The sequence below is a fragment of the Talpa occidentalis genome, unplaced genomic scaffold (assembly GCF_014898055.3).
Source record: "Talpa occidentalis isolate TD23 unplaced genomic scaffold, MPIMG_talOcc4v2.1 talOcc4.9, whole genome shotgun sequence".
NCBI classification, from domain to species: domain Eukaryota; kingdom Metazoa; phylum Chordata; class Mammalia; order Eulipotyphla; family Talpidae; genus Talpa; species Talpa occidentalis.
Window position 1 is genome coordinate 113670332 of NW_023605305.1, and position 17166 is coordinate 113687497.

General features: G+C 56.4%; 1 protein-coding gene across 1 annotated transcript in view; it reads right to left on the reverse strand.

Moving 5' to 3' along the window:
- NOTCH2 (notch receptor 2) overlaps nucleotides 1-17166 on the reverse strand; it is a 167799-nt gene that overhangs the window by 6451 nt on the left and 144182 nt on the right. Inside the window, exons 22-33 of the mRNA XM_037500843.2 lie at nucleotides 16981-17165; nucleotides 14937-15069; nucleotides 10651-10887; nucleotides 8950-9062; nucleotides 7639-8144; nucleotides 6018-6368; nucleotides 5222-5364; nucleotides 4854-5064; nucleotides 4354-4450; nucleotides 2896-3064; nucleotides 1094-1395; nucleotides 432-579 (exon numbers count right to left, since the gene is read on the reverse strand). Coding sequence (XP_037356740.1) covers nucleotides 432-579; nucleotides 1094-1395; nucleotides 2896-3064; nucleotides 4354-4450; nucleotides 4854-5064; nucleotides 5222-5364; nucleotides 6018-6368; nucleotides 7639-8144; nucleotides 8950-9062; nucleotides 10651-10887; nucleotides 14937-15069; nucleotides 16981-17165 — 2595 coding nt within the window. The remainder of the gene's footprint in view (nucleotides 1-431; nucleotides 580-1093; nucleotides 1396-2895; nucleotides 3065-4353; nucleotides 4451-4853; nucleotides 5065-5221; nucleotides 5365-6017; nucleotides 6369-7638; nucleotides 8145-8949; nucleotides 9063-10650; nucleotides 10888-14936; nucleotides 15070-16980; nucleotide 17166) is intronic.

Below are 17166 nucleotides of genomic sequence, written 5' to 3' on the forward strand. Positions count from 1 at the left end.
AAAAAAGGAACACTTGACTATGGGCACCACACCCTCCATCCAGCAGAATCTGCCCCTCACACAGTGAACAATAACCTTTTTCTTCCTTACATGCCAGATGTATTGTTCAGGGTTTCTACAAAGACCCTGAGGGAAGTCAGCTCTCCTAAGTCCTCCTATCCAGGGTAACACCCCTGGGAAGCCACACCTCATAGGCCTACTTTGAGGTCCCAGAACCCGCATGAAAAATTCCCTCCCATCTTCATATCTGCAGACCTCCTGCTGGCTCAACTATCTGAACTCAACACATTAAAAGGAAGAAGGAATGAATGAATGACTTGTAAGTGCGTCTAGATCTGACACAGTTCTTGCAGGGCTGTGTCACAGTTCCCCTGCTTAGACGGATCAGGCCTTCAGGTCAGAACCCGCCCCACCCGGCGCCACCTCCCTACCGTGGTCGTCCACGGCATTCACGTCAGCCTGGCAGTTGATCAGCTCTGCCACCATGCCCTCCACGGCCAGGCGGGCAGCCAGGATCAGGGGCGTGGTGCCATCATGCATCCTGGCATCCAGATCCGTTACTCGGTTGCGGATCAGAATCTACAAGAGGAGAAAGTAGAGAGAAAGTCACCAGGTGAAATACGACAGAAACTCAGAGAGGCACAAGCACACTGGGGCTGTGCAACCCTGCAGTTCCCAGAGGCAGGAAATGTTCTGTCATCCTCGGGCCCAAGGCACTACCGTGGCCCGTCAGCAACTGTGTGGATATGAGCACCAACAAGTAGCGGGCACTCGGAGACAGGCTCCTGTGCAGGGGAGGCTGTGCAGCCTGGGCCACGCCAGCCTCGCGCCTGACAGCTCACAGGGAGGCCTTCTGTCTCATGGAGGAGGGCAGTGATCGGGAATCAGAACTCTGGTGTTTTCTGCTGCAGGTCCCACCGCTAGTCAGCCGGTCCCTTTGCCCGCCTCCCTTTGCTGCTTCCCCACGCAGAAAACCTGATTCCACCGTGCCCCTATCCTCTCAAGGAACCACTGAATGCACAGAGGGGACAGGAAGGCCCTCGACAAAGACTCTACAGCTCCATCAAGAACTGACTCTTCCCACATCCTTCACCTGGAAGACGCCCTGGGCGTCAGCGGCCACGGCAGCATGGAGAGGGCAGCGGCCCATGTTGTCCTGGGCGTTGGCATCTGCGCCCGCGTCCAGGAGCCGCTTGGCAGCGTCCGCCCTCGAGTAGCGGGCTGCCAGGTGCAGGGCCATTTCGCCAGTGCGGTCCGTCTGGGCCTGCAGGCTGGCGCCCTGGTAGACCAGGTCAGTGATGATGTTGGCAGAAGAGTCCTCTGCATCCTCATCCTCATCACTCATGTCTGAGCTGCCTCCTCGGAGAGAAGCCAGCATGAGCGGGGTGCAGCCATCTACAGGAAGGAGAAGGTCGACATGAGCAAAGTCATTCTTGGTGGGGTCGGGGGAGAGAATGCCTATGCTTCCCGGGGTCACGGGTAATTAGTTTTACATTTGCCACCTACTTGCTCTGATGAGGGTCTTTCTGTACTGAGTATATAAACATAGGAGTGCGGCCAAGAAATGGACACAACCTAAATGCCCCCAAACAGATGAGTGGATCGAGAAGACGGGGTCTATATACACTGTGGAGTATTATCACTCAGTGGTCAAGAGCCATAAACTCACGCTATTTGCAGCAACATGCATGGAGCTGGAAGGGACTGTGCTAAGTGAAATAAGCCAGGAGGAGAATGAGAAACACCACATGGTGTCACTATGGGGAACACAGAAACACAAAACAAAGGGTCAGGGTCTCCCTGGTGGCACAAGGAGTTAAGCACCGCACTATGAAGCAAACCGCAGCCTCTGCAGCACGAGTTGGATCCCCAGCCGGCCAGGGAGCTACCCACATGGTGCAGCAGACCTCTCCTGACTCGCCCGCTGCTCCCCTCAGCAATGTATTTCAGTGGATCTGCCTGTTCTGTTCCCCACTCTGTCTCTGGTGAATCCTCTCACCTGCCTCTGGCCTGTACCCCAGCTCTTGTATGCATAAATAAATAAATCTTTAAAAAAAAAAACAACAACAAAGGGTCAGACAAAGACAAATTATAAAACCAATCCTTGAAAATGACCACAGATCTGAGGCTCCCACGAGGGGAGAGATGAGAGGGGTCTGGAGGCTGCAGGGGGAATGCTACCATGACCACAGCTCAAGGGAGAAACGCACGTGGCCAAAACACGAACAAAGATCTAAAATAATGCCACTTCACCCATTTAAAAACAACAACAACAGGCCAGAAACTGTGGTATCTAAATCCACAGCAGACGACTACTGAGCTATAAAATGAACGCGTCGCCATCTCTAAAACAGGGATGGAGCTGGAGGGGATGAGGCAAAGGGAATTAAGTCAAAGGAAATAGGGCAGATGGCTTCACTCGTCTGTGAAGAGGAATGTAGAGAAACAAAAGACCGGGTTGGACAAAACCAAACTAAAAACAAACCCTAGGAATCTGCCTACAGAATTAAGGGTACTGGGGGGGGGGAGCTCGGGTGAAGAGCCGGGCGTAGGGGCCTAGTGGGCTGTGGGGTGGTGACACGCGCCTGAAGAGGTGTGATCCTGCACCTCTGAACACACAGTGTTGTAAACTGGCTGCCTCCATAGGAAGTAAACATGCAGTTACCATCCTGAATTACAAAAAAAAAAGAAAAGAAAAGACGTGCAATGAGCCTGATAGGCAATGGGGCTGCTGCACGGACAGCCATGTGAGCTTCCTCCCCTCCCGCTCATCTGGCTCCCAATCTCCGCACATCTACATCCCGCGAGCACGGCACAGGGAGCATCCCAAGTGGCCCAAGAGGGACAGCAGCACGCGAGCTGAGGGGCCTCATGGAAGGGGCCGCAGGTGCTGACCGGGGCCACGGACGTTCACGTCCAGCACGTCCACCTCCTGCTCGGCCTGCGGGGGTGTGAGCGCCAGCGACGGGGTCCTACGGATGTCGGCAGCTTCCAGGTGCTGCTGCGTCCACGGGCGTCGGTCGATGGGGTCGTCTTCTTCGGAGAGCAGAGCCTCGTCTTCAGCCTGAAAGTGCAGACAGCTCTCCTCACCCGCCCGGCTGAGCTCGGGGATGAGCGCTGGTCCAGCCTCTCGCCATCTCGCCACACCTCCCGCCGCTGTTCTTTCTCCCTACTGTGACCCTCCGAATTGTTCCTTCGGTTTCCTCCTGTTCCTGGGATGCGTTTATTCTCCAGTATCTTCTGTGCAACCCTTTCAACCACCACGCCCACACTCTGGGCCTCAGCCTTCGTGTGTCCCCTACAAACCTGCCTGCTGTGCCCCCTACAGACCCCAAAGCATCTTTTCTAGCTTCCAGGCCTGTGCCTGTGTTGTGCCCTCTGGCTGCCATGGTCTCTCCCAACATGAGGAAAACTCTACCCACCCTCCAGATGGAATCAGACTTTCATTCCTCTTGTTAGTCGTAAAGCGCACACTCGGCTTACGCCAGCAGCGCACCGCTGTTAAAGCTTGCACGGCTTGTTCGAGGTTGTCTCCATGTGCTTAACATTGTCCGACAAGCAGCAGCTCGCAGGAAGCATTAGTTGAACAATAATTAGCCGCCTGATTTATAATGCAGACGCCCTTTCTTGAATTCTGACTGTGATATAAAGTAGCCAAGACACTTGACAGATACTGCTAGACCTAAATCCTCACAACAACTCACAGAGAAAATTAAATTATTGTCCCCATTTACAGGTAAGGATAACTAAGGACAAAGAAGTAATCTGCCCGCTACAAAGCAGCAGAGTTTTGAACTTAAATCCAGACCTGACTGTAACAAAGGCAATGTTCTCAGCCGCCATGCGCTGCTGCAGGCCTGGATGCTCCTCCCTCCCTCTAGGGGGCTTGGGGTAGCCCAGGACACATGCAGAGCAGTTGTCGATGCTCTGGGGCATGGCTCCCTTCCACATCAGCCTCAGCTCAGCTCCCTCTAACTTCTACGTGGTGTTAGCTTCCTGGGTTCAAAATATAAACTGAATGGTCACTGACTTTCTCCCACTGTTTACTTCCACCTTTCCTTCCAGACGGCGAAGTGCCGAGGGGCTCTCTGGTGATCGTGGACACTGCTGCCCACACCCCGCGGTTCTATTCCACTACTGAGAGCACAGCGTGCAGTCCTGCTCTATCAGACGTCTGTGGAAAACACGCACAGGTAGCTCAGCCCTGACGGGTCACCTCCGGTTCCTGCACAGCAACCCGAGGTCTCCACTGCCTGGCCAACAGAGAAGACGCCCACTTTCCTCCCACTCAGGAAACCGCAGACCAAAGAACAGCTGACGGCTGGCGATGGTGGTTTTCCCACAGCCACTCACCTTGGTTTTCTTTGGCTGAGGCCCCTCGTCGTCGACCCAGTGTTCACTGGTTCCAGAACAAATGAGGTTGGCCTCTGAGACTTGCACGGAGAGGTTTCTGGTACAACAGGGTATGAAGGGGAAACACAGGACAGAGGTTAGTCACAAATGGACACTTGGCCTGCAGAGCATGCCCCGTGTACACCTCATGGCTACACTCTTCAAGCATCTGGCAAGTTCTTTAGATTCTGTGTGCGACTGGCAAGTTCTTTAACCCCTGAGATGGGCTGTATTTTGCATCCCATCGCCTGAGTCAACCACCTTTCCTTTAGCACTGAGCAGCTTCCACGAAGCACTGGGCCGCCGTGGCAACATGCAGAGAGCAGGCACCCAACGTGGGCACTAGTTCCCCGTGCCTGGCCAGGCATGAAGTGTGTGCGGAGAGAGGCAGGAGTTACAACCCCGACTCAGCGAGATGTGCGTCTGGACTTAACCCTGCTCCCCACGGCTGAGGGCCTTACTTTAGCCCCACGGCGTCCTGCCCCACCGGCTCCCGGCGCTTGTGGTTGCTGGAGTCCCGGCGCAGGGTGAAGCCCTCCGGCAGCCAGAGGGAACCATGCTTCCGCTTCCGCTTGGCCATGATCACCCCCAGCAGGATAATGAACAGGATGATGAGGACCGCGACAGCAAGAAGGTAGAGAAGCTGAGTGGGCTTCGGTTTCAGGGACTCACCTGCAAGCAGAGACGGGAGGGGCTGAGCAGAGACGTGGGCCCAGTGTCAGCTCTGCCCGCCCCAGCGCGGAACTAGAGGTGCTGGCGGGATGGGTACCTGTCCCTGCTGCCCCCAAGGGTCGCCGCCCGTGTGTCCCTTCACACCAGGGATACTCACTGATGACAGACACGAGAGGGTAGGACAGGGTGCCCTGGATGGCGTGAGAAGCCAGGAGAGCGGCTGCCGCATCCGTGGTTTTGAAGCACTGGTCTGAATCTTGCACACACTGGCGGTTGTCAATTTCCAGAAACACCTTAGAGCTGTGGGTGTCACCGAAGAGGAAAAAGGGACATGGTGGATATATCAGAGGCTACGAGGCCGGCTGAGTTAGAGGGTTTCACGAGCTTTGCACCCCCACTCGGCACGGGGTTCCCCGCCTCTGTGACGCTGCCTCCGGAGTGACCTCAGAAACCAAGGCGCTGTCTCTGAACTCCAACTCCCACGCTCCCCCTCACTGCCGTCCCTTGGGAAGTCTAAGAGTCAGACTCGGGGAGGAGTCTAGGGGTCAGAAGACGCCTTGTGCGTCTGGCAAGTTCTTTAACCCCTGAAGGCTCATCTATGAAGGCTCAACAAACTGCATCACGAGGGTGCAGAGAACCAACCAGGGCCACGTTAAATGGTGCGGCTCGCAGGCAGGGCACAGTGGTTAACACGAAGTTGGGATCACTAATGAGGGATTCGAGGTGGCCCTGGCACAAGGAAGGGATCCTGCCTTTGAGGCCGTCCTCCTGGCGTCCTGCTGGCCCAGCCCCCCTTTCAGAACCCGCAGACATAAATCCTGGGGTAGTGGACTGCTTTCACTTGGTGCACCATCTGCCTTTGCCTTTTTGCAGACTCCATCTGGACATCCGTGCAGCAAAGTGCTCGGCTGAATAAAACTACGTCCTCCGAAGGTCAGAACCCAGAAACGTACCCGGCCACCTCCTGCTCCTGATCTCCTCCAGGAAGAGACCTGCGTGCCATCCTCGGCCTCTTCATGGCTGCCGACTTCTCCCCATAGTAGGGGTAGACCATGAGGTCGCCCTGGGAGTCCCGCTTAATGCGCAGGCTGGTGTGGAGCAGGGTGCCCAGTGCCCGCAAGAAGCTGCGGGAGTCCTGAAGCAGCTGTTCCGGGGGCATCAGCACCACAATCACCAACGTCCCCTCGGCCAGGTTCTCGGGCCGGTCGGCAGCACAGTCCAGCCCGTCCCAGCCACACTCTTCGCTGTTGCACCCCTGGTCGCAGTGGTTGTCCCTGAAGTGGTCTGCACAGTACTTGTCGTACCTGGGCGGGCGCGGGGGAGACAGCAAACAAGGAGCGGGCTCAGCTGGGCCTGAGCGCAGTCTGGTTCCTGTCTGGAATGAGCCTGGATGTTCTAACCCACCTTGCGTGGCCTAGACAGGCGCCAATGCATGGGGAGGCCTTTCCTGACTCTCCTGTCCCTGAGTGTGTCCCACACAGCAGAGGGAAGTGCTCCCGGTGGGAGGACCAACAAGTGCTCCCGTGCTGGGAGGACTTCGGGGTCCTGGCAGCTGCAGCCTTGGTTACGCGCAGTGCCTACAACTCGGGTCACCCCGCTCTTGCCTCTCTGACCTCATACCCACCCACCCTGGCGAGGTGACTTGGGCCCTCTGCAGGTAAGAGCCGCCTCCAGGAGGTGCCCCAACTTGGCAGAGACCTGGCCGTCGTGAGCTGCTGTGCAGAGGACCTGTCCTCAGGGCGCATTTCTGCCCCTTTCAGGATGGAACCCCTGCTGTGGAAAGTGTGTGTGTGTGTGTGTGTATGTGGGGGGGTGACTCCCACACAGGATACCCCAATAATGGGCACAGTGTCTCCAAATTTGGGGAAAAGGAATTAGAGTCTGAAACCTAAATGGCACAGGGGTCGTTTCAAGTGCGATCCCCTCCCTCCCGCACCCCCGCCCCACCCTGGAGAGGGTCCCTGTTTGACTTGTCGCGTGAGCTCAGTGCAGCATCTAGGGGTCAGAAGACACGGTGAGTGTCTGGCATGTTCTCTAGCCCCTCGGGCTCGTCTGTGAAGGGTCACTAACAAACCGCATCGCGAGGGTGCGGAGAACTAACGAGGGCCGCGGTCAGTGGCGCGGTTCACAGGCAGGGCACTAGGAAGCCGCCCGTAACTGCACCAGTGACGGCCGCGCACTCCTGGCCGAGTCCAGCTCACGCCCCTGGATAAACCAACCAGGGGAAACACGGTCTGAGAAACAGGGAGGAGGTGAGTGAGCAGAGCGAGGTACAGACCTTTCCATGCACCTGCAGGCAGCTTATGTGGGGGAGCCCGAGTTACCTCCCGAGGTCGCAAGAACGGCAGGTAGGAAGGCAGAGACAGGCAGAGGGGGTGCTTCTACAGCGAGCACCCCGGGCCTCTGGAGCAGGGAGAGCGCGGACAGCGTGCGACGCCAGGGAAGGGCCTGGGCACCCGTCTGCGCGGCAGAGGCGGCCTGGGCTGAAGCGGCGGAGCGGTTAGGCAGAAGAAGAGAAGCTGCGCTATGTTAGTGACAGTGTCTCTCGGCCACCGGGGGCCTCGTCGCCCTTACTTGCACGTCTTGCTGTTCCCCTGGCACTCGAAGTTGTCAAACAGGCACTCGGCCGTGTTGCACAGCTCGTCACACTGGTTGTTGATATAGTCCCAGCAGGGCAGCGGAGAGGAGCAGTTGGCCCAGGGGTTCTCCATGGTGAGGGAACAGTCCCCACCGTCCCACTGGCAGGCGTGGCTGTTGCAGGCGTCGTCACAGACGCCGTCCCGGGCCCTGTCCGCGCAGTACTGGCTCAGGCAGGTGGCGGGCGGGGTGCTGGTGGGGGCTGTGTACAGCTCGCAGCGGCTGCCCCAGAACGGCGGGGGACACTGGCAGGAGTAGTAAGGAGGCTGGCGCTGAGGGAAGCAGCTGCCCCCATGCTGGCAGGGGCTGCTGGCACAGCCAGGCTCGCAGTCCTTGGGGTTGGGGCACACGCAGCGGGGTCCTGAGGCCGAGTGCACGCACTGCTCCCCTCTCCGGCACTTCAGGTTTCCACAGCTGCTCTGGCACCTCGCCCCCGAGAATCCCTGTGGAAATCGGGGCATGAATTGAGGACAGCAGCCAACTTTTGAGGGTCTGACCCCGTTTCTCTCCAAATCCCCCCCTCTGCCACACTTCTAAGAGAGAGAAAGACTAGACACTTGGCTAAGATTCCTCCACGTAGCCTCCTGGAGCGAGTTCTGAGAAAAGGCCCCTCCAGTGGGATGGACGGGCACGTTTCTCACGGGGAGAGCTCACTTCGAGAAGTCAAATCGGATAGTCATGGCAGGTGAAGGCTCAGGAGACAAGTGCTGGCCAGCACGTCCCCAGCAGCATCAGATCACTCTACACGGAGCTGCAGCGGGGATCACTGCAGGGGTTCTGGGGCCTCTAAAAGTCATTCCCATGTCATGTTCTTCTCTTACTTCCTGCTCGGCCCCGTCCAAGCTTACAGGACGATTCTTCTTTTGGATCTCGCACAAATACCGGTCTTTGTTCGGGGAAGGCGTCAGCCTCTGGCAGTGGCAAAAGGGGAACGCGAGCCCAGCAGGCGTCCAGCCCCTCGCCCACGCCGAGACCCCGACTACAGACACTGGTCTCCTTCCAGGGAATACCCCGCCACTTCTAGGGCCTCCCCGTGGCGCTTCTGAAGATGGACGGTCACACATCAGGGAGCTCCTCGCTCTGGCAGTATCTTAACAGTCTGGCACGGAAACCCCAGTGCCTGCTTCTGAAGGCGCGGAAATCAAGGAACATTCCGGAGCGCTCTCCGGGAATGTGGGAACGTCCCTCCCTCCCGTGCTGGCACAGACTGAGCAGAGGGCGGAGCCGCAGGCGGGAGCGGGCACTCACCGGGGGACAGCGGCAGATGAAGCCGTCGGGCATGTTGCTCGCCACAGCGCACGTCCCTCCGTTCAGGCAGGGCTTCTGGGGGCACACGTCGATGAAGGTTTCACAGTGGCGACCTCGAAGCAGAGCACAAGAAGCAGTTTTAAAAGGCAGGCGGAGCGACCGTGAGTCCCTGAGCCAAACCCCGGGGACGCGAGCTGCTCGGAGCATCCGAGGGCGGCCGAGGGGCCAGGACGGGGCAGGAACCACGGGGCGCGGCACCTCTCGACAGGGTGGGCTCAGCCACGGAAACGCCGGGCAGACACCGGGCAGCTGGGGCCTCGGGCCAACAGCAGGGGACAGGGATGCCAAGCCCGCGGTCACCGGGAGGGAAGAGGCAGTTTTAAAAAGCAAACCAAAGCAGCACCTCATTTGGCCAATGGGCTGGAGCCAGAGTCTGAGGTGCCAGTCCCTGTGGTCACAGCAGCAGCTGCGCAGGAACATGCCCAGGTGAGCCCGCGCGGCCCTGGGCAGCTGCAGCACCATGAGCTCCAGGGAGTGCGAGTGGCTCATGTACAACACCCCGTCCTGGCTAGGGGACCCGATTCTAGACGGCCCCCACCCTTCCTTCATGCATCCCCTTGGCTGGAACATGCCTGCCAGCGTTCCCAGGCCAGGGACGCCTCAGAGCCAACGAGAGGGGCAGGAACGGGCCCTGGGGCTTCCAGGAGGCTGCACACACCAGCCACTCCCTGTCTCCACATCACCCAGCCGGGCAGCTTCCTGTTGTGAAATCCCCCCATTCTTTATAAATCTCCAATGTCCTTAAAGGTGGCAGCCACTTAGCGCAGAAAGGAAGGTTGGAGATGAGCCAAAATGTGACAGAGTCCAGCGTGCCAACGATGACCGTGAACACATCACTGCAGCTTCTCCACGACTCGACACCTGGCCACACACCCAGCGCAGGAAACCCCACGGCTGCATAAGGGTCGAAGTGACCCCCGAAAACACAGGACAGATTTCTCCTCGGAATCTGACGCTGCTGCCATGGTTAGATGCACAGATGGCTCCCGTGCCCCAGTCTCCAGCTGCCCTCCTCCCGGAGTAACTGGTAAGAGCTGGGACGAAGCCCCGATTCCGAGGCAGGGCATTGCGTGATGGGCAAACGGAATCCGAGAAAATACGGGCAGTGGAGCCAGTTCCTGCTGCTCAGGGCAGACTTGTGGTCCCTGCGGCTTTTCTGCTCACACCCGCATCCTTTACTTTTTGGTTAAACACACCCTAATTTGCACCCAATCCCGTAAGTTCCCTCGACGGCTGTAAAGCGCCTCTGGGTCCCACACGTGGGCTGGAGCCACCCAGGTGCTCCAGGTGCCACGTGTCCGAGGAGGGAAGGCCAGGAAGTGGTCAGATTGGACGCCGGGCCACAGCACGAATGTTCTGGACGCCACGGGGACCTGTACCTACCCCTGCATCGATGGTCCACTCTGTGTCTTCTACAACAGCTCTGAAATCTAACTTTGCCCAATGCCCTGTCTCTTTCTTGATTCCTTCTACAGTGTGACAGAATCAATGCGTAACAGAAGAGAAAGCATCTCTGGGAAAAAATAAAAGGTAGAGACTGACACCCATGACACCCATGGACCACAGACCTAGGAAAATCGTGGGCCCCTGAATTCACTGGCCTACTTCCTCACAGAGGGCCCCGCAGGGCCCGGCGCTCACCGGTGAAGGCGCTGCGGCAGACGCACTGGTAGTCGTCGGTGAGCTGGATGCAGTCCCGGCTGCCCTCGGAGCTGCAGGGGCTGGAGAGGCACTCGTTGATGTCGCCCTCACACCGCTCCCCTGCGAAGCCAGGCAGGCAGCGGCAGCTGAAGCCCCCGATCCTATCCACACACTGACCGCCGTTAAGGCAGTGGGGGCCCCCAGCACAGTCATCAATGTTCTCTTCACAAAGCAGACCTGAGGGCAGGGAGAAGAGCAGAGGGTTATGGGAGCGCTGGGGACGCCGCTTTCCAGCAAAGGAGACGCGTCCTCTTGGGCGATTAAACAGGTCACGGCTCGGCCTATCTGCGGGGGGCGTCTTGGGGGAGGCCAGGCTGCCATGGCCGCGGCTGACACCTTTGGAGCAGCAGAGCAAAGGCAAGAACACACTTAGGGTTTCACACCTGCCCACCCTCACACCCCAGCAAAGTGGACCCCTGGGAAGTAATTGGGTCCCAGCTCAAGGGTGAGGAAACCAGAGCTCAAGAAAAAGACTAGGAAGAAACCCTATGTTCCTATCACTTGCACTTGTAGCTCATGCTAATACAAGAAAAATTATTAAAAAGAAAAAGGAAATGCAAGAGAGAGGAAAAAAAAGCCTCATTTCCAAAAGCAACAGAAAAAAGAAATACTATCTAGGAAAAATCTTAAGAAATGTACTAGACCACTTTGAAGAGATTTAAGGTTCCAAATCGACACAAAAGGAGGCTTAAATAAATGGAAATATGCTATGCTTTGGTTAGGAAGACTCCTCATCATAAAGACAGCTGTTGTCTCTATACAAATTCATAAACTTAAGGTGACCCCAATTAAAAAAAAATAGATTTTTCAATATACAATCTGATTCTAAAGTTAAATGGAAAAATAAACTATAACCAGACTGCAAAATGCGGAAAAACAGGTCCCTTCATAGTTTAAACAGTGACATTGATAAATGTATAGAACAAGAAAGAAAATGCACATGGGAATCCAGAATGGGATAAAGGTGCTACCTCTATTCACTGGACAAAAGACCAGTCAGACAATTGTGCTGAGAAAAAGCAGCAGCAGATGACTAAAGCACCCCTACATTCTAATAGAAAATACGGGTCAGGCCTTTGTGACCGTAGCGTGTCAACAGGGTTGGTGGCTAGGACCACGTTTCAGAGGTCGTAAAAATGATTGCTAATTTACTTTTAAAAGATAAAATGGAAATACCGTGTGGCCGAGCAATCCCACCCCCAGGTATGTACCCCCAAAATACGAAACCACAACTGGAAAAAGTCTATGCTCTGTAATGTTCACTGCGGCAGGACGTGGCCCATCCACACGGTGGAACACCATCGGTCACAAGGAAAGACAGAACGTCGCCACTTACAGCAACATGGAAGGCGCTCGAGGGGATTATATGTAAAGCAAGTCGGAATGACGAAGACCAAGGTGGGCCCTTTACACGGTGGACAAGTTTGACCAAATGCTAAGAAACACTAGTGCACGCTAGCAAGTGAAGTGAGCCTTTCTGAGGCAAAGAAGTTGTGGGGAGAGAGTAAGGGTTAAAGGGTATGAGCAACGGAGTGGGTAAAAATAACGACTATTTATTACAAATGTAAAAATTGAAAGCTCTAGATGGGAAAAATCACCACAGAGAAAGTCAAGATTCAACTCAATATACTGAGGAAACATTTGTATTGTGTATCACAGATGTCTAATCTATTAAATACTAGAAGCGTAATGACAAGTAAGGCTACAGGCATGAACAGAGAAACCACTGCAAAAGGAAACCCGAGAGACTCCAGCCGGAGCACGTTCCGGGTACAGGAGAGCCTGGTGCTCTCTCCCTGTCTCCCGGCAGCTCCTCCACCCAGCTGTTCCTGAGCGCCACCCTCTGCAACAAGTTGGCGCTCTGGTGAGGAAACAGGTTTCCTGAGTGCTGTGACTCATTCTAAGCCAATTAACCGAACCTCCAAGTCACAGGCGACTGGTCTGAGACGCAGATAAGCTGGCTTGCTGCTCGCACTGAGCCCAGGCGGGCGCTGAGGGACCGCCCAGGTGTGACCACATTGGTCAGGAGCCTGGTGGCAGCACCTACAGAGGGCGGTCCCAGAGGCCTGGCCCTGTCCTCAAAGCCTAACACTGCCTTGGGCAGAGAGGGCCGGAACCAGGCTGGGCTCTTGGGCTCCTCCATCATCCAAGGGCTGCTGTCCCCGTGGTGTGGCCTAGACGCACACACTGGGATCGGGCCCAGGAAGCCAGTGACATGACCACGCAAGGGCGTGCCCCTATGCATCAAGGTCAAGCCATCGAGAGACCAGGACAGGGGGTCCTGGAAGCACCAGCAGAGAAGCAGCTGATCACGCACAAGGGTCCCCAGCAGGAAGAACAGCCCACTCCTCCACGAAGAACATGGAGTCACAAAGGGTAGGGCGATGCCAAGGGCTGGGACAAAGAGACGGTCAACAAAAATAACGAAAGTACTGTTTAAGTCGTCCTTATGAGTTACAAGAGAACCGTGGCTGCCTTCTGGAATATTCCTTTCTAGGACTGGAAGCCCTAATGAATAGGAAGTTTACGGCACAGCTGTAATTTTTAGTGCTCAGTGAATACTCCTGTTCTCTTTCAGGTCCCCAGCCTTGCCCGGGGTCAGGCTGAGACAATCACTCATTCCCGCCTGCGCGTTACGACCCCAGCGGACGTGTCCCTTCCAGACCGAGGTGGGAAGAGCTTCTGCGTGAGACCGCGAGCTCTCTCCTCCACCGCTAAGGGGGCCCCGAAGGCAAGCTCCAAGCCAATAAATATAAAAAGTCAATTGATACTAAAAGACAGACAGAGCAGCCCTGCAAACATCAAACTTCATCTGTGTCACCAAAAGAAAAAACAAAAACCAGAAAACACCTTGTTGTGTTAAGCCAGTGAGACTGAGGTTTCTTTGCTACCGCCAGAGTCACAGCTTATCCTACACGGACAATCATTCAGAGGCACAATCTCACAGCGAATCAAAGCTGACTCCTGCTAGTCTTTCAACTACTCACTTCTAGAGCAGAAAGCACCTCTCCTTTTCCGGGGCCAAATCTTCCATTTAAAGCTTGAGCGCTGGGTTGCGAGGCTGCCCGCAGCCTCTGCAGCGCCAGTTCGATCCCCGGCCACCAGTGAGGGTCCCACAAAAAAAGAATAAATAAAGACTCTTTCTCCTTAGTTTTCTCGTCATTTTGAACCTCACTCCTCTAGCCCACTAGCGGGGTGAGGCTTGATTTTAATTCAGCCAATATCTGAGCTCAAGGAAGGTAAATTGACGCAAAGGTCTGAGACACAATGAATACTTTCCTGAGCTCTTATTGTCTTTTGACATTGAAAGAAAACTTCTCACAAGTGCAGCTGGCCTCTGACTTTCTGCTTCTCAGCTGCTCTGAGAGGTACTACACGCCACGTCTCCCTGGACAGCCATCCAGACTCGCTCCAGAAGTGGCTTGGAGGCAAAGCTCACAGCTGTCTCCGGCTGCACCTCCCGGGGCCTCACCGAGGTTCCCACATTCAGGCTCATGGCAAGAGGCGCCTGCTCCGGGCTCTATTAACAGCAAATGTTCCCTTCCCTGGCCCCCAACCTATGGAGGTGAGATCGGCTCGTTTAAAAAAAATACATGAGGGCCTCCCAGTGGCGCAGCTGTTGAGCCCTGGGCTGCGAAGCTGCCTGCAGCCTCTGCAGCGCCGGTTCGATCCCCGGCCGCGGGTGGGGGGGGGGGAGGAGGGTCCCACATGGCGCGCAGACCTCTCCTGCCGCCCGCTGCTCCCCTCAGCAGTGTATTTCGTCAGTCTGCCTGCTCTGCTCCCTGCTCTGGCTCTGGTGAATCCTCTCAACCTCCTGCGCTTCTGACTGTACCCAGTGCTTGTATAAATAAATAAATGAATAAATCTTTAAAAAAAATAAAAAATAAAATACATGAGCTGGTAAGTTGTGAGCCGCTCGTGCCACTAACTGCTTTCCTCGGAAGCACCAAGAATCCCTGCAAACTCAGCTAATTTGTTATGACGCTGGATCAGGTCTACATCCTGTGAACAGAGGAGGCTGCAGCTGTCAGACAGAACCGCAGCTGTCAGTCAGGGCGGCAGCGCTGGCTGAGAGGAGAGTGAAGGCGTGAGAGTCACCAGCGGGCAGAACGAAGTGCCCAGAAAGAAGCCAGCTTTACTGTCTTGAGCTGTTTAAAGCCCCTGACACTGAAAATGGGTTTCTAGCTTGGAGGAGTCTGGACGGGGTGGGCAGGGCCGAGTCATACCCCGCGTGCCCGGCGGGCAGGAGCACTTGAAGTGGTTCACAAGGTCCACGCAGGTGCCTCCGTTCTGGCAGGGCCGGTGCTGGCACTCGTCCACCTCGTACTCACAGTTGACACCCTGGTACCCTGGGACGCACTGCCAGGAGCAAGAGAAAAGGATGAGAAATGCTGGGCCGGGCTGGAAGCAGGACACATGAGCGGACGAGAGCGGGGACGAGGCTGCAACCCGCTGCTCCTGCCCAGCCGTGCGTTCTCCTCACTCCACAGGCCACTGGCCACCCAGGAGGCTCAACCCGCAGCTGACGCGTTTCTCTCTTCTAGGCAACGTGTGACTCTGCAGAGGACATGAGGACTGAGGATTCTGAGGGTATTTCGAGAGGACTCTAGCCAGGACTCCCCTCCCTGCCGGGGGCAGAGCTTCCCGGTAAACGTGCTTGGAGCGCCGGGCACAGGGAACTGCCTGAGTGACGCTGGTCACGTTGGGGACGGGGGTCGGGGTGGCCCCTCTCCTGGCTGCGGAAGACAGAGTTCAGGGCATTTAAGGGCTCATCGAGCAAAAGGACCCCAGTGTGCAGGAGCTTCATCTGGGCACTGCTGACCGGTCTGCACGGGGAAGTCCCGCAGACCGGAGACCATCCAGAGAGGAGGAGGCAGCAGAGAGGGGAGCACGTGGACTCCTGGAGGGGAGGAGCACAGGTGGCTCCCGTCTAGGTGACGCTGCAGGTCAGCCTGGAGCCCATGGCCAGAGCCCCAAGAGGTGTGTGTGCCAGGCTCAGCTGGCCACGGCAGGGCGGTGGGGCCGTGTGCAGCACACACACCTCTGAGACATTTTCAACCTTTACTTAAAATGTGGCTACCAGGAGCTGGGGGCAGGGAGGGAGGGGAGACCCCCGCTTCTGACTCCAAGATGAAGGGTGGGGAGCTGCTGTCAATGTGAGCCATGCGGGTGTAGCTGGATAGGATGTGGCGTGCTTGAAATTTCTCAAGAGAGAAGTTAAATATTCCTTCCAGAAAGAGGCAACTGTGATAAGGTGTAAATCATCCAGGTGAAGGGGACCCTCGGACAACGCCCAAGTGATAAAGGACCATGATCTACACCTGGGGCCTCTCACCACCCGATGTGCCATTTACACCTCCCAAGCTGGAAAAGGGTCCATTTAAAACTACAAAAAAAACCAGGGCCTCCCTGCTGGTGCAGGCCGTTGAGTGCAGCGCTGTGAAGCTGTCCGCAGCCTCTGCAGTGCGGGTTCGATCCCGCTGGCCAGGGAGCTACCCACACGGCGCAGCAGACCTCTCCTGCCTCGCCCGCTGCTCCCCTCAGCAGTGTATTTCGTCAGTCTGCCTGTTCTGTTCCCCACTCTGTCTCTGGTGAGTCCTCTCACCCCCTGCATCTCTGGCCTGTACCCCAGCTCTTGTACACATGAATAAATAAATCTTAAAAAATAAAACAAAACTACAAAAAACATGTGAAAATAATAAAATGCCTGCATGTGTACAGATTTTAGTTTGGTGCCAGGTCCCACTGGAGGAGCATGGGCGGAGGGGGCCCTTCTCAGGGCTGCCGGGGGTTTGACCCGCTGCCAAGGTCATGTCCATGTGCCTGCTCACATCCATTCTAACCATTATCAGTCCAAGTATTAAGAAGGCAGTGAGTGTCCGTTTAGCCACAAACGTCCTCAAATAGCCACATGGGCCCCTCTGTAGGACGCTCCAGGGAAGAGGCCAGGCGACACCCTCTGAGGGAGCTGTTGGCGGATCCATGGGTACAGGTGTAACGTGGGCCTGGGGGGTGCCCCTTGAGTGGTTTTTCTGACTCCCGCTGATTTTCAGGGCAGCGCAAGTGCCTGTGCAATGGCTCTGAGAGGGGTCAAGGGGCCGCCCCAGGAAGCAGGTGGTGCCAGGTCCCTGCAAAGAGCTTACTCACTGCACGGGGGATGGACAGAAGCAGAGACTAGTCCTGTAAAATGACTGTAAATTGCAGAAGGAAAATCCAGCAGCTAAATTCGACATGCTAGATGCCCAGCTCCCCGCCCCTCTCGCCGCTCACCTCGCATCTGTACCCGCCGATGAAGTCGCTGCAGGTGGCCCCGTGCTGGCAGGGGCTGGACGCGCACTCGTTTAGCTGCTCCTCGCAGTAGCTGCCCGTGTAGCCCAGCGGGCACTGGCAGTGGTGCGAGTGGCCGGCGTTGATGCAGACGCCGGAGTGCTGGCACAGGCGGTCGACGGGCACCCC